General features: G+C 43.2%; 1 protein-coding gene across 6 annotated transcripts in view; it reads right to left on the minus strand.

Annotated features, from left to right (window-relative positions):
* The window catches only part of RGL1 (ral guanine nucleotide dissociation stimulator like 1), a 248238-nt gene that overhangs the window by 48053 nt on the left and 174636 nt on the right, over positions 1-25549 (minus strand). For 3 of the 6 annotated variants that reach the window (XM_057315608.1, XM_057315610.1, XM_057315609.1), the window contains 2 exons: positions 12529-12608; positions 1079-1172 (listed from right to left, as the gene is read on the minus strand). In XM_057315608.1, coding sequence (XP_057171591.1) covers positions 1079-1172; positions 12529-12608 — 174 coding nt within the window. The remainder of the gene's footprint in view (positions 1-1078; positions 1173-12528; positions 12609-25549) is intronic. The other 3 variants (XM_044387870.3, XM_057315611.1, XM_026509207.4) reach the window with 1 other exon arrangement.

A 25549-nucleotide genomic window follows, 5' to 3' on the forward strand; every position in this document is an offset into this window, starting at 1 on the left:
CCGTTCTTGATAGACTATAAAGCAGATAACATGTGAAACATTTAAGATTTCGAAAAGGAAAGCAACATCATGGCACCCAACGGGATTGCTAGCCAACGCCTTTCCATCTCACCCTTCGTGGCTCCACTCCGAAGATCGAACTCACGTCCCAACCATAACTGGTTGTTTGGGAGAATGTAAAGAACCTCCATACTGAAGGGAAATCTGGTTTAAAATCACAAACTTACAGGAAAGGTGTGACTGTTAAGCTGGAGAAGCTACTTGGCTCTGCACCAGAACAAGAAGGAGGCTGGAGGAGGAAAACCAGCTGGGCTGGGTCCCAGCTGTGCCACCTGGGAACAAAGCGAGTTGGCCCACTTCACTGACCCCTACCTGGAGGACAGACGTGGTAATACCTGCCTGCGGCTCCCTGACCCCGTCAGTGCCTTCCCCCGACAGCACGGCAATACGGACATTTCAAGGTACCTAAAGAGAAACCTAACTGTTGGCAGTCTTAGAACTACTTGCCATAAATCACAAAAGGAAGGGACTGAAAAAGGTAGAAGGGCTCAGTGAAAATCAGTCAGCATCATGGACGTCACTCAGAGAATCCTCTACCCATAACAGAAACGCTGACATGGAATCCAAACCGTAGGACAACATGCGTGGCCCCAGGCCTGCTGCAGCAAGACAGTCACTGGGAACAGATCCTGCACACACGAGCACGCGCACACGCACCCACACATACACACGCACACACACACCCCACCGAAGGCATCCTCCTCAGGGGACCTCAAACTCTAATACAAACTGCAAGACGTGCTTCTTGAGTGACTTGTGAAGACTGAAGAAGTACCTCTGAGACTGAGCAGAAAGATTGCAACTGTGACATAATCTAAACGCAGTAAGGAGGAAAGGCAGACATGAGCTCCTTTTCCGAAGTCATCTGTAATGTGCTACAGAACAACACCCCTCGGTCCCAAGTAAGCACGCTGGGTGGGTGGTCGGGGGCAGAAGCCCAAACTGATAGCCGAGGGGACATCCAGGATAGGACTGCTTTTTCTACCTCAGGCACTCCTGGCCACCCTCTCCAACCTACCGCAATGGTCTGTAAGGGACAGGAGACGTGCTCAGACATCCAGGCGTAGAACTGACGGACACAGTGTCTAAGGCTTTTACTACCACGGAAACAGACCCGTGGGGAGAATTAATTCACTAATTACACTAACAGTATTTGAGTGCCCTTTGTTTTCCATATTCACAAAAACCACATATGTGACGAACGTCACAACGGGGATCCCACAGAAGGATTTAGGAAACAAAGTTCAGCTGAGATCTTAGGTATAAGAGTTACTGGGGTGAAGAGTCTGTGGTAACAGCATGAGCAAAGATCCTGAGGTGAGAGAGGGCAAGACAGTTTCAAGGCATGTACAGAAGGCCTCTTTAAAGAACAGGAAGAGGGGGGAGGAACGCCGCCCAGTGAGATTTGTTATACTCATTTGATTTCTTAGCCAAACAGAAATCACACTTAATAATACCTGGTTGGAAAATACTAGCCAGATGCCTTCTCTGAGAGGGACAAGGAAACAGTACAGAACTGAGAGCTGCCGTGGGGACCTTCAGGCATGCGGTGCAGAGTAACAGCGCTGCCTGAGGTGAGCATCTCGGCTGCCAGTATGCTCAAACCACAGATTTTTAAATACATTTGAATGCACAGGTACTAAATCATATTAAAATCCCATTGGTAGTAAAATACTCTACAATTTGTAAAAGGCTTAATAAGAAATTTTCAAAATATGAAGTCATCTCTCCCATGACGTATAACCTCCGAGCCAAGAAATAGGATTATCATGACAAAAAATAACCCTGTCCATTTAGAGCTCTTTTCTCTCCCCAGAAATCTATCTGAGATAACAATTTATTGTTACTTAATAAGACATGGAACCATTTTTTCAAAAGCAGCAAAATGTTTTTTTCTGGGTTAGGATATTCTCCCAAAACTGGACCTTTTCCTGCTATAGATAAAAGATAAGAAAATCTATGCGGAGGGTGGGCCTTTGAATCAATGTGGCAGGTGACCCTGGGGGTGGGAGCCACCGCACCTTGCTCTTCGGGGAAAGGAAGCAAAGTGACCTTGACACTGATTCTGAGCTACACCTCTCCACCTTGTTCTCCTAGTCACAGAGGGGGTTTTCCTTTTCAGAGAAGGCTGCCAGATAGAGGCTGCCTCGGAGACCCCTGGCAAGATGGTTCCCCTGACGAGAAAGAACAAAGGAAGGTACAGAGAATTTGTTTCCCTTTTTTTTTTTCTCTGAAAAAGCCTGGAAAAGATGGAAACGTGACTATCTGGACTTGTCAAGGTCATCTTGCAATGAATTCTTGTACATTTTCCAGTATGCAGCATTTTTGCTGCAGAGGCTGAGCAGGGATTAGAGGGCTGGGAGGGAAAGTGAGAGGAATGCCGAGAGGCTCGGGGAGATAAATGCAAACAGGGCCAGAGTCAGAGCCAGGCAGCAGGCAAGTACGGGGCACGGGAGCCAGCGAGGGGCCAGGAGGCAATGAAAGAGAAAAAGCTCCAAGGTGAGGAGGAGGAAGATTGTGATAGGGAGGACACACAGAAATACCGAGTAAATATGGGTGGGGAAGGCCCCAGAGGAGGAGGAGATGAGCCCAAAACCAATTATCCAAAGTCAGGAGTGTTTACACACCTGTCCTTTATTCCCAAACTAGATGTGCAGGCCCTGGCCTCTGAAGGCAAATTTACAGAAACTGAAGAGAATTGTTGTGCACAGACCTAACCCCGTATCACCAAACATTACTCAGTGTGTCTGTGCTCCATTAGGAAAGGAAAGGAAAGGAAAAAAAACTAAGAGGGCTCTGAAAAGCCTGCTTTTTCATGAGCAGCTCAGCCAATGTGGCTGAACAGTCTCTGGAGTGCCTAACTGGCGCCCTGGTTCTGTGGCTCACTAGCTGCAAGCTAGCCTCTGTATGCCTCAGCCTCCTGACCTGTAAAATGGGTACAAGAATAGATGCCTCCTCATAGGATTTTGAGGCCAAGAGCTAATACATGCAAAGTATTTAGAAGAGTTCCTAGGACATAGTGAGTGCTCAAAAAATATTAGCTATTTTTATTATTTTAAAACAGAAGAATGGCGGTCTATTAGACTAAGGACTAGAGGCAAATGGAACTGCACACATGCCCTAGTTGATAAAATTGTTTCCTACAAGGTACGAGTCAACAGCTCTGCTACTGCCATCCAAGTATCCTGGAAATGAACAACTAAGCAAATGCATGGCAGATGGTGGATGCCAGCTTTCTCGCTGTTGCAGAGGGTACTTACAAACAAGCAAGGGGAGCAGGCTAGAACCATCTACGTGGTCATGGATTAGAGTTGGAGACATCAGTAAGAACTCGTGCTTAACGTAATATGGATACAGATGATTATATGTAAATATTCCTAGATGTGTATATTTACATAACTAGTGTAAACACAAATCTCCCAGCCCTATCAGCTGAGAGGGCTAAAAAGAAATGACATCCCAGCAGCAGTGAGTACACCTAGCACCCAGATCCTGGTTTCCGATACCCTTCTGCAATGAAAAGAACCAGGTCTCCTTGAAGAAATGGCGGATTCTAGGGCTGGGGCAAGAAACATACAAGATGAGCCTAGAGCACCTTGTTGTACCAGGGAGTAAGAAGGGCTCGAACAACCAAACACACCCACCATGACAGAGATGCCTATCAGCGTGACATAAGAGTCAGTCAAAAGAGCTCCCAACCGCCAAAACTGGACCAATCTCAGCAACAAATAAACTAGCAGTGCATCATAACCCAAAGCACCAAAAAAATTTAACCAATGAGTCTAAAATGTTTAGATAAAATGTTTTAAAAAATTAACAAATGGGGGAAATAAATCTACCCACCGAGTCTAAATGTTTAGATAAAATGTTTTAAAAAATTAATAAATGGGGGAAACAAATCTTCCATGCAGCAGTTATCTAAATACATTGATTAGAGACCTTAGCCTCACAGAGGGGGAGCATAATCCCCACTCTTTAATTAGGGGTTATGCACTGTGACTTCCTTTCAAGCCATATAGTATGGGAAGGTGTTTTCCATGGAGAAATCTGAAAACTACTACTGCAGCCAGGTGGTCAAGGCCAACAACAGTCGTATATCGTATTGCTAGTGTGTACCCTTGATATCATGTGATGAGAATGGCATTTTATCTCTGTAACAGTCCTCTCAAAAACTCGTAAGTTCAGTCTAATCATGAGAAACATAGTCTAGTTATAAGAAAAATTCCAATAAAGGGGCATCCTACAATATACGTGACCTCAAAACTGTAAAGGTCATTGAAACCCAGACAAGTTTGAGAAACTGTCACAGTCAAGAGGAGTGTAGGTTGATATGACAACTAAATGTAATATGGTGTCCTGGATGGGATCCTGGACCAGAAAAGGGACATGAGGTAAACGGTAGGGAAATGTGAATAAACTTTGGACTTCAGTTAATAATGTGTCATACTGGTTCGTTAATTGTAACAAATGTACTATAGTCATGTAAGGACAGTAGGGGAATCTGGGGGGGGGGGGGGCATATGGGAACTCTCCTGTACTATCTGTTCAGTTTTTACATAAACCTAAAACTGTTGTGAAAAACATCTTAAGTGGGGCGCCTGGGCGGCTCAGTCAGTTAAGAGTCTGACTTCACTCAGGTCACGATCTCAGGATCCTGGGATCAAGTCCCGCATCAGGCTCCCAGCTTAGCGGGGAGCCTGCTTCACTCTCTCACTCTGCCCCTCCCCCTGTTCGTGCTCCCTCCCTCTCTCTTTCAAATCAATAAAATCTTAAAAGAAAAGAAAAACATCTTAATTTTAAGAAAAAAGCATGAACAGGAGAGTCTGACCTAAGTTCTTAAGAGAAATCATCTCATTTTTATCACAGGGTAAGAAGCAGAGGCCACAGAGTGTAGAGGGCAAGGTTGAAATCCCAGCTTTCCCATATTCCCTGTGTGACCTTGGACATGTGCTTCTCTCTGTCTCAGACCCCTCATCTGGAAGAGAGGAATAAGAATATATAGAGTCATTATGGGAATAAAAAAGGATATACAGTAGTTAACACAAGGACTATTCCTACTAAGTGTCAATGAATTCTAGCTACCGCTCTTAGAAAGGGACCCTGCCACCCCCACCCAAATTCTTTCTCAGGGACCTCTGCAGCTCTGTATTCTCCAATTCCTCACAGTCTGAGGTGGGCGTTCTTATGTTATAAATGGGCCTCTAATGAAAAGACTGCGGAGGCCTTCTCCATTTTTCACCATGAGAACGTAGACAGTTGGTAAGTTGGTAAGAAAAGACGTGACAAGGCCCCAAGAACAGGAAGCAGACACTCGGATCCATGGGCCTGACCAATCTGATCTTCCTTCTTTCCTCTCATCCTGCAACCCATCCCCTTCCCCAGGAAACAAGCCTAGCTTCTCCATTTCTAACAGCCGTCCGCGGACCTGGCTCAGGGTGTTCTTTCAGTAATAAACCAGGCAAAACAACACAGGGTAAAGTAAATAATCCCAAATCAGAAGATGTCAGGATGCGAACAAGCTAAAACACTTGTCACAATGGTGATACTACGCCTTAGCTCTTCATGGACTTCTGGCTACTACCAGATTACCACGATCTAGGCATATGTGGGCTGGAAAGGCACCTGAGATCCCGATGCTCTTCTGAAATGGCAGGCCCCAGAGCAGAAGGGTGAGACGCCCAGGTTTGGACCTAAGTTCAAATACTACAGCTCGCTTAACCAGCTGCTTGACATTAGTCAGAGTATATAACTTTCCTGCAGCTTCCATTTACACACGGATAAAATGAGGACAACGCCTCACAGCAAATCCGTGAAGGCAAAGGAAGATACAAGGCCCCTAGCAGAAGGCCTCACGCAGGTAGGCACACCACATACTGAAGCCGGGGGCGCTGGCCAGGGTGGTGACGGCACTATCAGCCCTGTCATCACCTGCCAGGCTGCAGGGTCCACCAAGTGACAGGGCCCAGTCGGGATGCCTGTTTGCCTTTCTCTGACACTTCGAGAACCCTAAGAGATTCTTAGGTGACTGAGTTTTCTTCCTTCTGAACCACTGATCATCGACGTTGTTTTACTCCTCCTGAATTTTTAGAAAAGTAATTTCTGCTTGGGAACCTACTCTCTTCTCTTGAATGCACAATTTTGATTCAAGATTTCAATGACTTTAAAAATGATAACTTCTACTTTTCTTTGTCCAGTGTGGATGTTTTAAAGACAATACCAGGCTCTTTTATGTAGTGTATTATTTCTCCATTTCTTCTTCCATTCTACTTTAACTTTGGGAATACTCCTTTCACCTTATAGCCTTTCATCCTTTTAAATTTCAAGTTTTAAATCTTATTTTTGCTCTGTTCTTTACCCCTTTCTTTGCCCCACTTTTGTTAAAATAGCCAGATTAATTTCCACTGCCTTCTTAGGGTATTTGAGTTTGCTGGAATGAATATTGATTGCAAACTCTCTGCGAAGATTTTTTAGTAGTTTCCACTGTAAAGTTTCTCGGGCAGTAAAGAATCATAGCCAGGCTTCTTTAACTCATCGCCCTTTTCTTTAAAGTGGTTCCAATGTCTTGGATTACTACTATTTGTATGATTCTTTACCGGACTAAAATCTGGTGTCACTATTTACAACTTCTGGGAAAAGATTACAAGAATGGCATTCAGATCGTCTGAATGTGCAGAGATGAAAGCAGAATGATTTCAACAGTTTAAAGCAATGTGGTGGTAAAGAGTTTGAGAAAACAAAACACAGCACTACAGAAGGGAAGTGAAGAGAGTCAATAAGAGGAAAGGAAATAGAACTATTTTGACATTATCATAATAGTCATTAAAGGAAAGAAAAAGTGTCATTTCCTGAGGAGTTCTAAACCTCTTTAAATAAAGTATATAAGATAGATAGATAGATAGATAGATAGATAGATAGATATTCTAATTTCAGATCCATTCCAGAGAATGAAGATTCCCGGTGTCAAGTTTCTGTATGGTTAATATCCCTTCTTTAGATTCTCTTCACTTCTGAATTCAATGATTGTAATAAATCTCCATGAGGGAAAGTTTCCTTTTCCATCTGGTTCTGATTTTGTTATTCTAAATAGACAGCATTTGATCATGTAAAAGTGTCAGCAGGAAGGAGGAAAAGGGCACAGGTAGAATGGATGTGGGCAGAGATGTTTTCTCCTGTCACAGGAAGTGAGCTTCCTGATTTCCAAATGGTGGCAAGTTTAGGGATTATAGAAATAAACATGGGATGCCTTATTATATACAACAGTCCAGTGCTAACATCAGAAATCACCGTGTGATTTCTAGAAGCCTTGGAACTTGCCTTCCTCGCAACTGAAGGAATTCTTGTTTTGGCTAGATGACTTTAAAGGTCCCCGATACTGCACAAAGCCTGAACTGGGCACACTCGGGGGCTGGAATTACAAGCGGGAGTCACGGCACAATCTGACACTTTTTGAAATTCACAAAGAACGCGAGTCAGTTGCGGTCCAAGACACCAGAAGCCAATCTTTCATCTCAACGGTTCCATCTGTACTTCCCCGTTTTCTTTCTTCTAAGTTCTTTTATCCTCTGAAAGGTTGATTAGATCCATATTTGGAAATACAGGGAAGACTGTTACCCTGGGATTTGGGACCCTGTATGAAATGTAAGCCTTGCTCTATGCTTTACATTAAAAACTGAAAAACCAAACAAGAGTCGAGGATTTTTCTGTTCAGGGTTAAGCCTCACAGTGATTCCCCCACCCACACCGCACCCCATCTGCAAAACTGCAGGATCTGCCCTAAAACAGGATGTTTACTTCTTAGAAAGTTACTGAATTCCTGCCGTCTGTTTCCTACCTGAAATCACAAGAAGACAGATTCACAGCAAAAGAAAACAATGAGCATTCTGCCCCCCTCACCTGACCCCACGATACAAGCTTTAGCTCATCTTTATACTGAGAAGCGCAGTGAGCAGCTGTGACGTCATGACTGATAATGACGAGCAAGTCAAAGGAGCTGTCTGTTTTGTTTTCCTATTTTATCAAAACTGGTGGCACAGCTCCCCCCCAACTGAAAAAAGCTGTCAAGGACACCTCTCAAAAATTCAGTATAATATCTGGGCCCTATCTCTATTTCTTCTTTTTTTTTTTTTTTTTAAGATTTGATTTATTTATTTCAGAGAGAGAGAGCGAAAACAAGAGAGCATGAGTGGGGGGAGGGGCAGAGGAAGAAGCAGACTCCCCTCTGAGCAGGGAGCCCAACGTGGGGCTCGATCCCAGGACCCTGTGATCATGACCTGAGCTGAAGGCAGACACGTAACCGACTGAGCCACCCAGGTGCCCCAATATCTCTGTTTCTGATCTTCATTTTCATCCCAGAGGTCATTAAACTTAGGATGCCAGAGATCCCACATTCCAAGCACTCACTTTTCAGGTCAAGAAACTGAAAGTGAGAGAGAGGCAAAGTGACCAGGTCCTATGGCTGGCAGGTGACAGTGACTGATGGGGGACTCGAATCTGAGTTCTCCAGACTCCTTCCCCAGGGCCCTTCGCCTTCTCTGAGGCTGGCTCCTGGGCCGCCTCCACACTGGATTCACCTCATTCTAAGACGGGACATGAATAAATAAATAAATCCCCAAATAAGCATGGTCCTATTTTTATACACATCTAGCTATTCATAAATAAAGACAGCTTTCACTTGAGGACCGCGGTCCTCACCACGGAGCAGAGCTTCTTACCTGCGCACTGTTGACGTCTAGAGGCTGATCGTTCCTTGTTGGAGGCTGGTGCCGGCCTGTGCACCGCAGACTGCTTGGCAGCAATCCTGCCCTCTCCCTACCACGTGCCGAAAGCATCCCCCCCACCCAGTTCAGACAACAGAAATTTCTCCAGATGTTGCCAAGTATCCTCTGGGGGCAAAACCAGCCCATCGAGAACGGCCATCGAGCCGGACCTCCTACAACATGCATCAGCCATCAGGAAGCCTTCAGTCGTGGCTCCGCGTCAGACGCCAAAGCCCTGCGATGGTGGAGGAACCTTCCATATGTTACATATGGAATGAAGAAGGTGCTACCCTGATTTCCTCTCAGAAAGAGCAGTGACCCTAAGCAGCCACAGAAATGGTTAGGAGAAGGGTAACTTCCAAATGAGAGAGAGCAAAAAGATAATGGTGAAATGAGATGATAAATAATAAAAGGAGAAATGGGGGGAGGGTGGGGAGGAAGCAGTACAAAAGAAGGAAGACACAAGGAAGAAAGAGGTCAGCTGAGAGAAGGGATTTTAGCATTCCGGTATTTGTAGGACAGAGTGGCCTATTATAAGATAAAGTGGAGTATTTTCATCAGGCATAATTTTTTTAAAAGGCAAGTCAGTCTGAGGAAAAGGGTCAAGCACTTTCTACCAATTCATCGTGAGGCTTTAGGAAAGGACCATTGTCCCCAGATGATGGACCCCTCAGGGGAGTTCTATGTGAAGCTCTTTGTTAAGGACTCATATGCTTCAAACTGGAAAGCCCTTTAAAACAGCTTATCCTGGAGGTTCACCCACATCACACTGATCCTGGTGTACAATGAAGTTGAATAAAGTTTTATAATAGGACTTTAAAATAATGAGCATGATTCTTCACATTCATGGTACAAACGAATTTTCTTTCACGTGCGACTTCCCAGAAACCTACTTAATCTCAAAACACCCCTTGGGAAACAGAAAAGCTCTGGATATTTTTCAGACTGTTACAGTCCTCGGAGTGTTCAGGTGGCTCATTGAATAGTAGCTCCAGATTTGACTCAATTCCAAAATTTATGGAGAACAACACACTTATTTCTGAATCTGGTCACAGGAGGAGGTTACATGTGACAGGCTGGCCACTCAAGTCTCCTTTTGTATATGCTTTAAAAGACTCATTATAAAAAGGTTCTTTTCAAAAAATTATTATTTCAGTAAGTTAACAACAAAACCTCTCTAATCCTATGATTCTCAAAACCCTTTAAGAGCATAGGAATCACTCGAGGATCTTACTGAAATGCAGATTCTAATCTAGGTCTGTGGTGAGGCGTGAGATTGCGCACGTCTAACACGCTCCCACTCCGAGTAAGAAGTCTGTGAGTCTGATCCATCCTCCCCACATTACCTATTTGATGATACTGTTTCCCTCCTGCAAAAACTATTCAGGGCTGACTGTCTACTGCTTCCGAGGGAAGGTCCTTATTCTCTTCGGAGAATGAATGCCCTTCATGACAGCTTCGGCTCTGCAACTCCCCTCAACCTGGTACATACGCCATCATGAAGTGGCCATACCAGTTCTGTGTTGTTCCCAAAATTCACTTCTATGATTTGGTCCCACCGTTCCCTCTGCTTGAATGGCTCTACCACCAAAATCTTCACCCTCCTTCAGGATCTATCTGAGATGTCAACTCCTCCAAGAAGCCTCCTCAAGCCCTCTAAGGATAAAAGCATTTGTTCCACTCACCACACATCTTGCATTTGACATTCAAATATCTACATGGTGTGTCTGGTTTTCTGGAAGGTTGTGGTCCACCCAATAAAATAATAAAACTGCCTCACTCAGGACTTAAAAAGATACTCAATTTTCTAACCTTCACATTCCTGGCTTCTGAAGAAAGGGTTCCATCAGTCAATCCTCTGAGGAGTTAAAATATTCCACAGGATTAACCACCTGGACTTTTGGCCCCAGGATGAATATTTAGTAAGAGTACTTTCAAGCACCCTAGCATTGACTCAAGAACATCACTCCTAGAGCGGCCTGCACTCCTACATCATTGATTTTTCTTCAGTGTCACCTAGATTATTCTCATCAGATTAAACCACCACTCAGTTTTAACAAACACATACACAATGAAAAAACCCTCCTTTGCCCCAGATCATCCTCCAGCCCATTTCTCTTCTCTTACAGCAAAGCTCCTCCAAACTTCTGTCTTCTCTTGACCCAGACCTCTATCCACCAAAACTGCACTTGTCAAGGAGACCAAAGACCACCGTGTTGCAAAAGCAGTAGTCTCTTCCCAGGCTCCTCTCACTTGATGTATGAGCAGTGTTAGACATGGCTCGTCATGTCCCCCCAGAACTCCTTCTTCACTTGTCTTCTGGACACAACTTCTTCTTTCTTCTCGTTCCCCGGTAGCTCCTCTGTTCCAGCTTCTCTTGCTGGACCCTCTACTTTCCTAATCTAAACACTGGAAGGAACCAAGGCTCAGTCTTTGAACCTTCCTCTTCTCTATAGCCTTTGTTCCCACGGGGGACACACTCAGCCCCATAGCTTTAAATACCATGTCTGAACTGAGGATGCCCAGATTTATGCCTCCCGTCCAGACTTTCCCCTGAACTCTAGGCTCATCCAATTGTCTCCAAGTCAGTATGTCTACGATGACATTATTGACACGTGCTCCCCACCACACCTGCTCCTTCTCACCAGTCTTTCTTACCTTAAAACCAAGATTCTGTTCTATCAGTTGCTCAAACCACAACCCTTGGAAGTGTCCGTGCCTCCTCTTTTTCTCTCATACGCCCCATCCACACATCAGTACAACCTGCCAGCAATACCTTCAAGAACTCCACAGAAGCTCTTCCTATCACAAGTTACTCCTACTTTTACTACTATCACTAATAATAGTACTACCACCAACGCCACCACCACCACTAATATTACCATCACCTCCTCCTTCTCCTCCACCTCCAGCCCATGCTACCAGCATCCCTTGCCTGGATCCTTGTAAGGGTCCTAACCAGGCTCCTTGCTTCCACTCTTGCCCCCCATCCCACTGCCAGAGTCTATTTTCCACGTAGAGCCATAGCAAGCCTTTTGAAATATAAATCAGGCCATAGCACTGCCCTCCTCAAAACCTTCTAAGTGCTTCTCATCTTCCTTAGAATAAAATTTAACATCCTGCCCAAGGCCTTCAAGTCCCCATGTGATCTGGGGTCCCCACGACCTTACAGATCTCATCCCCTAGCACCTGTCACTTCATGCGCTCTGCTCCAGCCTCAGTCATCTGTCTCCTGTTCCTGCCTCACAGCTTTGTCCACATTTCCCTGCTTGGATATATGCCCCAGGCCCAGCCTGCGCCCCACTCAGGACTCTGCTCCAAAGTCATCAGGTCAGAAAGCCCATTCCTGGCACCCTATGTGAATCAAACTCTCCATCAGGATCTAGCCCCCTTGCCCTACTTCATTCTTTTGTGTGTGTGGATTCTTCCTCTCTCTGCTAAAATCCGAACTTCATGAGCACTGAGACTTAACGTATGTTGTTCATAGCTGTTTCCCTTAGCACAGCGCTGCCGCACGGAGGTGCCTGATACATTTCTACTGGGTGGATAAATGACTATCACTGGAGAGTCAAAAATAATTCTATGATTTTACTCACTATCGGGGAAAATTTAACACAGTAGAAAGGAATTTTAAAGAAACTCTACTAAATTATATTCTTTTAGGATAAAAAGTCCTGACTGAGAGCTTGTACCACACAGGGAAGGCGTACTTACTTCCTGATCACCGTCTTGGACTCTGATGAACTTGGGCTTCCATCTTCTTCACAGTTTGGGCTTGTCAGGTTTCCATACCTTCACAAATAAAAACCAACCAAAAAAAACCCCAGTCAGTGGTGTGGGAAAGCAACTCTAGTCCATTTCGAACACGAGATAACAGTTTCCGCTCTTCAGGAGTAATTAAGGAAAGAAATATTTATGAAATAGCATCAAAAAGTGCTATTGTGTGATATTTACTTAATGGGTATATGGATAGCCTAAACAGAAAAGGAATTTCACAAGGAATCACACTACTTAAAATTTGCTCCTAATATTTAGCATTTCTTTGAAATCCTTTAGATGAAATTAGGCTTTTCCTCTTGGCAGGAGGATGGGGTATTATGTGACGCAAAGATGATACATCCCTCGTGGACTGGAACACCCAACCCTAACCCCTGCCCTCCTGCTCTGTCTACTGAAGAAACATGGCTCTGCGTGTGTAGCTTTCACACTCGCGCCAACAGAAGCACACAAGGACGACTCCGTGCTATGGGATGAGGCTGGTCTCCTTGGGTGTCAGTCCAACAGGAGAAGGGTTACGGAAGTAATTCTGGACCCTCAAGGAATGGCTGAGACAAGGACTGAAGAATAGGATTTGTGTGCAACGCGGAGAGCAGCTATGGGGACACGGAGGCCAGCAATTGGTCAAGGGGACATAGGGGGACAACTTTTTAGAGCATGATAGGTGCTTAAATTTTTTAATTTGTCTCATTATAAACTCAAAGTTTACTAAATAATTAATCAGTCCCTAATTGCAGTTAGCTGTTCTTCCAACTCCATATATGAGCAAGCCGACTGCATACAAATATGTCACATTTTGTTTGGTTCCAAGCATACACTTTCAGTTCTTGAGGAGGCATCTTTTTATTAACCTACAACGAATGCCCTGACGATTTCTGCAGTTTCTCTTCCCCTCAGTGAAGAATCCAGGGATTCCTTGGCGTTTCCCAAGCTGGTACTCTGTCCCAAAGTTTTGATAATAGAAATTCTATAATTGGTGGGTTTACATTTTTAAAGAGAACACTTTTGTCTTCTACTAATGGGATTAAAGGCCCCAGTACCCTTATGTTCCTTGTTCCTAGGACTTACAAATCCTTTTAGAAATAAAAGCCCACCATCTGGTTTGACTGGATGCCAGCCCATCTGGTCTCCCCATCACCCTATCCCAGTAGGTTCCAGTCTGCACCCTGAGGCATTAGCCCCCCTCCCACCCACCTGTTCCTCTCTCAAGCTCATCAGCCTTATGGACTTCTTGGCCTCTCAAACCTATTTTCCACTGGCCTCCACCCTCCTTATTCCTCTTATTCTGTCTGCACCTGTTATTTACAGGGCTTCCAGGGCCACCCTTTGCTTTTCCTGAGATAAGAACTTAGATTAAGATTTATTCAGCCCCATGTGAGCAAGGCAGGGATGGGAAATGAGATTTCTCCTCAACAAACATATTTTTTGGCTCTCTCCTTGGCCACCATCACAGTGAACCAAGTCTCCATCTTCTCTCACAACAGCCTCTGTGGTTTATGTAAGTAGAAGATTAGGGCGGTGCAGTGAAGAGCAAGGCTCTGAGAGAGCCGCCGTACTTTGCACCTATCTGACGAGAGAGATCCATAAGCTCTTCTCTTGCCAGCCCGCAGAGACTAAATGTGGGACTGAATCTTTGTTTTTGTCATATTCCGTGTTAGTTCATTAATTCTCTCTCTGGTGATCCAGAGAACACTGCACTTTCTATCTTCCAGCTGGTAGCTAGGGGAGGTAGAAAGGGAAAGATCTGCTCCTGATAGTTTTCTTTTTAGAGATGTTTGTACTAAAAATTTCCTGGTCTTCCTCTTTCTTGTCTTCACTTTAGCTTCTCATACTCTGCTGCCCTTTCTCTACATTTTTCAGACTCTGGAGCTGAGCTGCTGGTCGGGGTGCACAGGAGCACCTATCACAGGTCCCCTCTGAGAATGGGACGCCACAGGTGCAGTCAGATGCTTTCGAGAAGGACAAAGCAACTTATACTGGTGAGTGATGTTCGCTCTCATTAATTAACCGGGTCCGTGCGCTCAGAACGTGTGCTCAGAAGACCCCGTGGACATTCCTCTCAGCCACCAGAGTTGTCTACAGATTCCTCATCAGGACCAGAATGACTGGCTGACTTCGGAGACCAGTGGGGACCATCAAGGAGAAAGCAAGGCACGTGTGGCAGCGGGCACAAGCCGGGTGCTCACGCTGGTCTCCGCCCAACCCGCCAAGAAGTCCTTTTGGTTCTGCCTTTAGAACATACCTGAATCCAAACACTTCTCACCACTTCCACCCTGGCTCAAACTACCACCACCTTTAGTCTAGATCAGTGCACAGCCACCTAGCTAGTCTTCTGGCTTCAGCCCGGCTGCCACAGCGATCCTGTGCGATGTCAATCCCACCACGTCACTGCTCGGCTCAGAACCCTCCCACGGCTCCCGTGTCACTCGGAAAAAAGGCCAAAGTCACATCTGCCTCCCGAGGCCCTGAAGGACTAGCTCTGATAGCTCGGACCCGTCTCCCATGCCTGCTCATCTCCCTTGGCCTCCCCGGCCTCCCTGCTGCTCCAGCCACACCTGGGCATCCTCCTGGCTCAGAGTCTCTGCGCTCCTCTTCCCGCCCCCGTGCCAACAGCACCTCCCTCGGCTCCTGCGGGGCTCTGCGCAAATGTCACTTTATCAGTGAGACCTCCCCTGGCCACCCTATGTAAGACCACCACTCACAACGCTGCTTTATTTTCCTCCACAGCCTTTAGCACCTTCTCACATACGGTGTGATTTACTTACTGTGTTCACTGTCCTTTGGAACGTAAGCTCCATGAGAACATGATTCCTGTCTCTCTTGCTCACTACTCTTTAGCGCTTCAAACAATGCTGTACACCCAGTAGGCCTGCGGATGGCTACGCATCTGGGGGCAAATGAATGGTCTGGTGGGGTTCCCCAAGCAGACGTGAAAACAGACTTCTCGACTACGAGGCTCAAATCTGTTGCTACCAGGGCACCATCTGGCTTTTTGCTTATCCAAGTGTCTTACCCTGTCTGTGCCTTCATTCCTAAACTCTAGGATCATGAAAAAGCTTTTGGATAGCTGTGATCATTCCAAAAAATCTAAAACTGAAATGCAAAAGAAATAAAGTTTTAAGATCTGAAAGCTGAGATCCTGAAGGTATAAGCAGTATGGAAAGGCAAAAAAAAAAAAAAAACAACAACTCAAAATGTATATATAGTTTTACAAAGGAGACCTTCAGAAGCAAGATAAAATTAAAGGGCCTGTAACCCTCTGGAATTTCATGGGGAGGGGATGATTATTTGCCCCAGCACTTTTCTAATCATTAGAGAGAATTAACGCCTTACAGAAAAGAAACTAGACCAGCACTGGAATCAAGAATTCTTTAATGTTCAAGCTAGGTCATTTGAGAGTTAGTTTTACTAGATTAAGAGCATTTCTTTGATGTTTCCTGGACCCTCTCATAGCTTCCCATCAAAAACCAAAGTCAAGTTCAATTCATTTACTCCAGGCGAGTAAATAAAAGGGGTGTATGTGTGTGTGTGTGTTTAATTAATGGCAGTAGAATGTCATCTCCAATTTCTGCAAAGTCTCCCCAGGATTTAAGATCAAAGCATCAATCTCTTAAGAAGGATTGCCAATGAGAAACTTGCCTTCTTTAAGTGGTAACTCATAAAACTTAAATTAAAATACAAATTGTCAGAATGACTTTTGACATGGTTTCCCCTGTATCACAAGGCAGAAGAAAGATTTACAGATGCCTCTTAAAGTACAGTCTTAAGCAATTATTTATTGCAGCCTAAAAATTACTAGAAAAAAAAACCATAATGTTTAACCGGTTGCTGATATTTAAACAGGAAACAGTTATTTCCAAAGGGGACAGATATTATTGTTTGGAGCCTATCTGGGCAAATGAAATGTTTAGTATGTGTTTGAAGGGAGGACGGGAGTATTTGTGGTTCAAAGAAATTCTAAGATAAAGTTGTCCTCAGGGACAGTCTTTCTAGTTGGGGGAGACTTTCGAACTTTTGCTCCCTAATGGAAAAGGGAGTAACGCCAGACCAAGATGGGGGTAATCCTGAGGAACTTTTCAGCCTCTGCTAGATTCCGGCAAGTGATACAATAACAAGAGCAGATAATAATGACTGAGTGCGGACCACATGCCGGGCACTGCGCTAAGCACTTTATACGGATGGTTTCGTTTAATTCTCACAATAATCCTATGTGGTATTATTATTCATATTTCACAAATGAGAAAATGATTTGCCCTTGAAGACACAGCTAGTAAGTGGAGCAGAGATTTGAATTGTGACGGTCGAACTCCAGAGCCCAGTCTCTGAGTCGCTACCGGATCACACAAGCTCGAGTTATCTTATTGATTTTATGTCCTCCGATGCACTAGATGGTAACTTCTTTGAGGTCAGAAGCCTTATTCTTTGCATTCATTTACCCAATCCTTCATCCTTTTACTCATTTAGTCCCCATTCAAGGAGTATTTGTTAAGGCCTATGTTCAGGTACTATTCTTGGCATTGGGGATATAGCTGCGAACAAACCAAAGGCCCTGTTTTCAGGGAGCAGACACTGTAGTGAGGGGAGGTAGACAATAAAATAATAAGTAGTTAATAGATACCAAGTCAGACAGCGAAAAGTGCAACGGAGCAAAATAAAGCAGGTAGCGGTGATCAGACAGGATAAGGGGGTCTGAGGTGGCCACCTCACACGAGGTATTCAGACAAGGCCCGATGTGAACATGACGATGATGTAACATCCTCTAGAAGCTGAGGGAGTGGGCTCTACAGATCTCTAAAGAGTCTTCCAAGCAGAGGGGGGAGCCGTGCCAGAGGTCGTAGCGCAGTGGCAGAACGCTGTGCTTGAGAAGAATCAAGAACGCCAGTGAGTAAGGAGTGGACCGAGTCAGTAAAGGGAGAGAAGGAGACAAGGCGCGGCGGTGACAGGGACAAATCATGAAGCTTGACGGGCTATGATGAGGACTTGGGTTTGATTCTCTTACCTTGCTCACTACTGTATCCCCTGAGGCAGCAATGGAGCCTGCTCTTAGCGGACATTCAATAAACATTCCCTAAATGAATGAATGAATACCACCTCCTGTAGAAAGAAAGGAGAGGCTGGGGAGAGAGGAGAAGGGAGGAAGCCACTTACTGGGGATGGATGAAAGAACAGAGAGGAAGAAGGAAAGGGAAGCGAGACCTCACACGAAGCTGCTGACTCCAGGACCTCTGGGAGTCTCTGTTCCTCTAATAAACCCCAGCCCATGAACATCCAAGGCGGTTTTCTTTAACTGACTCATGGGAACACAGGTCCGGTATGAGGAAAATGTTCAGAAGCTGACCTTGACTCAGGAGAATGATACGGGTGAAAGACCCAGCAGATGTCTGGAACACCAAGGAAGCTTTGATTGTGACTGTGGATTGTATCCCACAGGTCAGTAAGAGGGATGTTTTTAATCACTCTAAATAATATCCTCACGGCACGCACTCTCCACCCAAGTCTGACCTCGGAACTGGGTCACTGCCACCAAGCCTACCTTGGAAAGGTCTTGTTACCACCATGGAGCTGGTTATTCAAGGAGAAGACAAAGGTCAAAGACTCTTTGTTCTCTTGCAAGGGGCCAGTGATGCTGAGCACAGAATGTGATTTCCACTCATAAGATCTGGTTCTCCAGGCACTTTTACCATGATTAGAAAAAGGTAGAAGACCCACAAAGAGCTACTGTTGTCCTCCCCTCTAGGCCTTTGCTGTGAAAGACCCTCCATCTTGGATGTCCTTCCATTCTCCACATTACCAACATGGCAGTCCCTGACAGTTAAGGCAACATTAGCAGCCAAGAGTACCTAGTCTCTCTGTTGCACTTCACAGTTACGAAATGCGTCACAGTTACAAAACTTTCCTTGAGAAGAATACCTTCACCCACTAGCCCCAACCCACAACTGTCTGAAGAAGAGACCTAAGGACAAAGGTTTTACAATCCCTATTCTTCCAGAGAAAGAAAACCAAAAGGTCTCTCTTGCTAGAACTTATTTCCATCCAAATTTAAAATTATTCCTTAAGTGTGATGGGTTTCACACCCTTGCTGTAAGGTTTCCTCTATTTTCCACTCCAGGTTCTTGTCATCCGTATCTCCTCTTTGGTCCATTTTCCGCCACCACAGCTCGGTGGCTCATCTGTAGCTCCTCCTTCCACGTCTAGTGCATAGCAGCTGCAAACAATCAACTGCAAATACGTCTGGCTAGTAGGCTACCGTGGCTGTGGCCACAATGCAGGACCACAGAAGAAGCAAGGTTATGTCTGGGGTGGTGAGCAGGCAACGTTCTGACAACCACAGAGTCTGTTAGTCGAGATTTGTCCGAGGTTTCAAACGAATTCATGCATTACTAACGAATCAGTGCAAGCCTGTAGCTCAGTTTTCCCCAACCACAAAAAGATGCCCTTGCAGAGCTCGTCAGGAACCTTCTGAAACAGGCTACGTGCAACCTCGTACAACGAATATGAGGGTAGGGCTGTGGTATCCTTTCATTTTTAGGATTACTTTTCTCCCCTATGTTGACAAAAACTCAATATAGCACCAATTTATATGTCATTCTCAAGGGCTAAGTTCTCTCCTGCACACAAACACACACAGACACACGTAAAAAAAAGGCATGTGTCAATTAAGAGAAAAGTGATAAGATAAACTAAAACTACCTCAAAAACAGTCCTTTTTACTTTGAAAGATTCCGACATGCCTTTTTAAAATCATTTACTTTACTTTAATGAAATTTAATGAATTTAATTTCCAGAACCATACTTCTCCTTCCCATCATGACATAAGGTAGGAGCAGTCCCCTCTGACTCATCATGGCCACCTATGTGTCTTGTCCCATTGTTCATGCTAGACAGCTTATGCCTGGAGGGTCCTTGGATGAAACTATGCAAGTCTGGGAATCCCTAAACAGTATGCAAAATATGATGATGTGCTTTTTTTCTATATGGCTGATCCTAAAGGGGCTTGTGATCAATCTCTCCCACCACCTGCTGGAAAATGGTCAAGACCATTTCTTTAGATTATCAAAACTGAACTGAAAACTGGAATACATTCCAGTTACTGTTCAGGATATATGCACCTTGCCTTTCAGTTTTTCTGTCAGTTTTGTTTTGTGGTTTCTAAACAAATACACATTAAAAAAAAAAAAAAAAGCCTGCTGAGCAATTTGATATTCTTTTCTACAAAAGAAGGGTTACTGCATGTCCTCTCTCCCTTTGCCAAGTGAAATTAAAAGGAAGGAAGGAAGGAAGGAAGGAAGGAAGGAAGGAAGGAAGGAAGGAAGGAAGGGGAAAGAAAGAAAGAAAGAAAGAAAGAAAGAAAGAAAGAAAGAAAGAAAGAAAGAAAGAAGAAAGGAAGGAAGGAAGGAAGAAAGAAAGAAAAGCTACTTCATAGAAACATTTTTACCTCAAGAAAAGAAAGCTAGCCCGGTTATGACCTGCGGTGAAGTCTTGAACAGCAACCCTTCAGGGTCTACTTAACAGAACCATCACTACCAGCCCCAGAAAGCTAGGGTTCTACAGTCACCCCATGTTCCCACAGAGAATTCCCACAATGCTGCTGGGTGAAAGTTGGGTCCATTTGGCAAAAATAAATAAGGATTTATCAAAGACAACCAACCCAGCACGGAAAAGAACTTATTTTCATTTTCCCTCAAGTGATTATGGTTGGGTGTAATTCTAAAACAGTACCAAATGAAATTTTTCTGGTTAACCCAAAGCAATGGCACAGTCACAGAGACAAAAGAGTAACAGTGTTTGTCTTGTTGAGGCTAAGCCGTGTCCTTTGTTTCCCGCCATTTTCCCAGGGCTGAGTGAGCCATGGCTGATCAGGGCCTGATGTTCTGTACAGAACAAAGGTGAAGGTGAAGGAACACCTGGCCTTCAGCCTCCTTGAGCAGCCTACGAGCATTAGATTTTTGGAGCCCATCTCCCTGACAAGAATTCCCTGTCTTTATCGAATTCTGAACAACTTCTCCAACAGACCAAAAATTTTATTGGTGATCTATTAGTTTTCTATTGCTGCCATAACAAATTACTACAGACTTGGTGGCTTAAACAACACGAATTTATTACGTTATAGTTGCCCAGCTCAGAAGTCCAACACCCACTATCAGCAGGACTGTGTTCCTTTCTAGAGGCTCTAGGAGAGAATCCATTTAATTGCCTTTTCTAGCTTCTAGAGGCTGCCAGTACTTGGCCTATCGTCCTGTTCTTCCATCTTCAAAGCCAGACACACAGCATCTCTCTGATCCAGTTTCCATCCTCACCTCTTTTTTTCTGATTCTCTCTTTTGCCTCCACCTTTCACTTTTTTTTATTAAAGATTTTATTTATTGATTTATTTGACACACAGAGAGAAAGAACACAAGCAGGGGGAACAGCAGGCAGAGGGAGACGCAGGCTCCCCAAGGAGCAAGGAGCCCTACGGGGAGCTCGATCCCAGGACCCTGGGATCATGACCTGAGCTGAAGGCAGACTCTTAACCGACTGATCCACCCAGGAGCCCCTCCACCTTTCACTTTTAAGGACCTTTGTGATTACACTGAACCCACTCAGATAATCCAAAATAATCTCCTTATTTTAAGGTCAGCCAATTAGCAACTTAATTCTGCTTTGCTTGGAACCCGACATATTCATACTCCAGGCATTAATACTGGACATCTTGGGGGGGGGGCATTATTCTGTCTGCCATGGATGGTTATGTAAGTTATTATAAATGTTATATCTTTTATTATTTTATGAGCTAAACTGTTTTTCTCCACCTGATAAAGCTGAACTAGCAAGAGCATGGGACCTTTCATGAAGGACGTGCCTTGTAAAAGTTTTCAATGTTCTTTTCAATGTTAGAAGCACTGATACCAAAAGATTTTCATAGCCCTTGTCATAATCCCTTTTTCTATCAGCAAGTATTTTTATCTTCCTAATAGTCACAGTAAATAAGATATGAGTCCAATTTATCTTTCAACAAACTGCCTTTTTTTCCCCCTAAACCCATAACATCTAGACTCTCCAAGGGTTTTCTTGCCTGTGGGGTCATCAACACTCAAACCTAGAGAAAATCTATTTAAACTCATCTCCTGTAACACAAATCTTAGAAATGGCTTTCATTTTCTAAGAAATTCTCACCCTAGGAGAATATCCAGTATGTCTGTATTTTAAGCTGGAAAAGGAAATAAAGGAATGTTAGGATTTCCTGAAAGCTTTCCCACTAAATGACCAGGAAGAGCATCCTGGAGCCAACTGATCAATAAATCTCAACTTTTTCATGGATTCCAGGACAAAAGTCTCAATAGGTGAACCACTCTATTTGTTTCCATTTGATTTTGTGGTGAGTTGGAGAGGAGAGTTACTAAAATAAATGAAGAGAATGGTACAGCATTATTTTGACAATGTAAATGATAGACGTTAGATATAAATAACTTTCAGAAGAAGGAAAAGTGTAGGAAAAATCACATTATGAGTTTAATCGTAACATTTAATACACGTGTTACTGCTGTAAGAGACTTACGGTTACCATTGTAAGATGCCGTGAGGCCCTAGTCTAAGGTTAGATTCCAGGATCTGCTCCCAAGAGCTCTCTGTTCATAACTCTCTGTCCTTGAAAGAGCAGAGGGAAGATATTAGAAACTCTGCCTCCCACTAAAAGAGAAGTAATGGAACCTCATGAGCACTGTATGCAAGCACAAATCTGGGAATACTGGGCAAGTGCATAGTTCTACTCGAGAACTAAATTTAAAAATTATTTTAAAATGAGGTTTAACATCTCAAAAAATCTCAAAGTGCTTACTCAGCTCCTCATGCTCAGAAAGCATTTGAGAGCTGAATGTATTTGTGTTATGAGCCTTTGAAAGGGTGTTTACTATGACCACCTCACAGCTCCCAGGGGCAAAAATGATTTTTCTTAAAAGTGTACATTCTCTCAAGAAAATGAGAAGAAAGCCACAAAGAGGTAGATAATATTTTCAAAAGACATATTATAAAGATTTATTATCTAAAATATACAAAAACTCCTAAAATTCAACAGTGAGAAATCGAATAACATGATTTAAAAAATGGGCAGAAAAGAACTTCGTTTCCAGTCCAGCACGTAAGGAGCTTACAAGTAGCTACTCCATCTGAACAAGTGAAAAGCTGACTAAACTGGAAAATGAACAACTATTCCTAGATCCATCAGAAAAGTGAGGTCACAGGGCAAACCACTGCTCCTCATAGCTGAAGAGATAGAAAGAGTCACAACGTATTAGAGTAGAAACTCCACAGAAACCAGTGCCAGGGCAGGAAAACCTGAACTGTAACTACTGAATTGCTGGGGGCTGAGTGTGGACAAGTCTAAGAAAGATAAAACTACAGGGGGACCCAGTCACAGGTGCACTGCCACGCTTTTGTGAGTTTTACCTCCAGGAGACTGACCAGGTCCCCACAGTAAATATCAGAGAAAAATCTTCTGGTACAGGGGCACCTGGGTGGTTACGTGTCTGGCTTCGGTTCAGGTCATGAACTTGGGTCCTGGGATCAAGCCCCATGTCAGGCTCCCTGCTCAGCAGGTAGTCTGCTTCTCCCTCTGCCTCTGCCTCTCTCCCTCACTCATGCTCTCCCTCTCTCTCTCAAATAAATAAAATCTTAAAAAAAAAAGTCTCCTGGTACTTCTAGCAATGGAAGGTAAAAAGGAACCATCTTGAAATACACCAGAGTACTCTGTTCTTCTTAAGAACATCTGCTCTCAGGACAAACTATTTTACCAGAGCCTAAGCTACCCAGGGAAAGGAGAATGCCCTGCTCTAGCCTTTTCTAGCCTTCCATGTGGGGGGAGGGAAATACCCATCTTGAGCCTTTCACTAAGGTGGGGGGAGAAAAAACAGTTAAGAAGCACTGGTGAAGTTCACAGTCCAGGGGCACAGGTTCACCATTAGACTGAAACCTAATCATAGTACTATAGAAAGCTTCCCCTCCCCCCACATTTCAAGTACATTAGGAAAGACTAATTTCCTTTTACTGGGTATCTCGTATCCACCTTTTATCAAAATATTACAAGTCATGCTAAAATGCAAAACAAAACAAAACAAAAAAACCCACATTTTGAAGAGACTGAACAAGCATCAGACCCAGAATCAGATATAGCAGGAAAGGAATAAATATCAGATTAAGAATTTTTTAAAACTATGATAAACTTGTTAAGGAATCAAAAGGAAAAAGTAGACAATATACAAGGATAGATAATATAAGCAGAGAAATGGAAATAAAGAATAAGAGAGAAATGCTAGAAATCAAAAACATTGTAACAGAAATGAAGAATGCCTTTTAGGGACCCCTTAGCAGATGGGCATGGCTGAAGAAAGAATCTCTACACTTGAGAATAAGAAAATAGATACTTCTAAAACTGAAAAGCAAACAAACAAACACAAACACACAAAAATAAATTTTAAAAATGCTCCCCCAAAAAGAAAAGAATATCAAGCACTATGGGACAATTACAAAAGGTGTAACATATGTGTAATGGGAATACCAGAAGGAGAGGAAACAGAAACAATACCTAAAAGAATAATGAAGAAAAAAATGAATGATGTCAGACACAAACCCACAAATTAATGTCAGACACAAACCCACAAATTCAAGAAGCTCACAGAACATCAAGAAAGATAAATGCCCAAAACAATACACCTAGGCATATCATGTTCAAACTTAAGAAAATCAAAGACAAAGAAAAAATCTTGAAAAAAGTCAGAGCAAACAAAACTAGACAAGAACCCCTTATTAATGTCAGACACAAACCCACAAATTCAAGAAGCTCAGAGAACATCAAGAAAGATAAATGCCCAAAACAATACACCTAGGCATGTCATGTTCAAACTTAAGAAAATCAAAGACAAAGAAAAAATCTTGAAAAAAGTCAGAGCAAACAAAACTAGACAAGAACCCCTTACCTCTAAAGGAGCAAAAATCAGAATTATATCCAAGTTCTTCTCAGAAGCTACCCAAGCAAGAAGAGAGTGAATTGAAATACCTAAAATGTTGAGAGAAAAACCTACCAACCTGGAATTCTGTGCCCTTCAAAACTATCCTTCAAAAGTGAAGGAGAAATAAAGACTTTCTCAAAAGAACAAAAACAAAAATCAAGGGAATTTTTAGCCAGTAGACCTGCCTTGCAAGAAAGGTTTTAAAAAGTTCCACAGAAAGAAAGAATATGATATAGGCCAGAAATTCATGTCTACATAAAACTCATACAAGAATAAACAGACAATCTGAAAAAGCAGTTTCTTACAAATACAAAAAGCAAAAACAAAAAACAAGAAAAGGAAATAAAAAGTACACAGACTGGGAAGAAGGAAATAAAACTATCTTTGTTTGCAGATAACATGATTATCTATGTGGAAAATCTGAAAAAAAAATCGACCAAAAACTATGAAAACTAATAAGTGATTATAGTAAGATTGCAGAATACAAGGTTAACATACAAAAGTTAATTGCTTTCCTACATACTAGCAATGAACAAGTGGAATTTGAAATTAAAAACACATAAACCCTTCACATTAGCACTTTCCCCAAAATAAAATATTAGTATAAGTCTAAAAAAAAAGTAAAAGATTTATATGAGCTAAACTACAAAACCCTTATGAAAGATATCGAAGAAGAACTAAATAGAGAAATGTTCCATGTTCATGAATATGGACTCAATATCGTCAAAATGTCAGTTCTTCCAACTTGATCTATAAATTCAATGCACTCTCAACCAAAATCTCAGCAACTTATTTTGTGGATATTGACAAATGGATTTTAAAGTTTATTTGGAGAGGCAAAAGACCCAGAATAACCAACTCAACTTTGAAAGAGAACAAAGTCAAAGGATTGATGCTACCTGACTTCAAGACTTACTGTGTAAAGCTACAGTAATCAAGACTATATGGTATTGGTGAAAACAGACAAATAGAT

The sequence above is a fragment of the Ursus arctos genome, unplaced genomic scaffold (assembly GCF_023065955.2).
Source record: "Ursus arctos isolate Adak ecotype North America unplaced genomic scaffold, UrsArc2.0 scaffold_2, whole genome shotgun sequence".
Taxonomy (NCBI): domain Eukaryota; kingdom Metazoa; phylum Chordata; class Mammalia; order Carnivora; family Ursidae; genus Ursus; species Ursus arctos.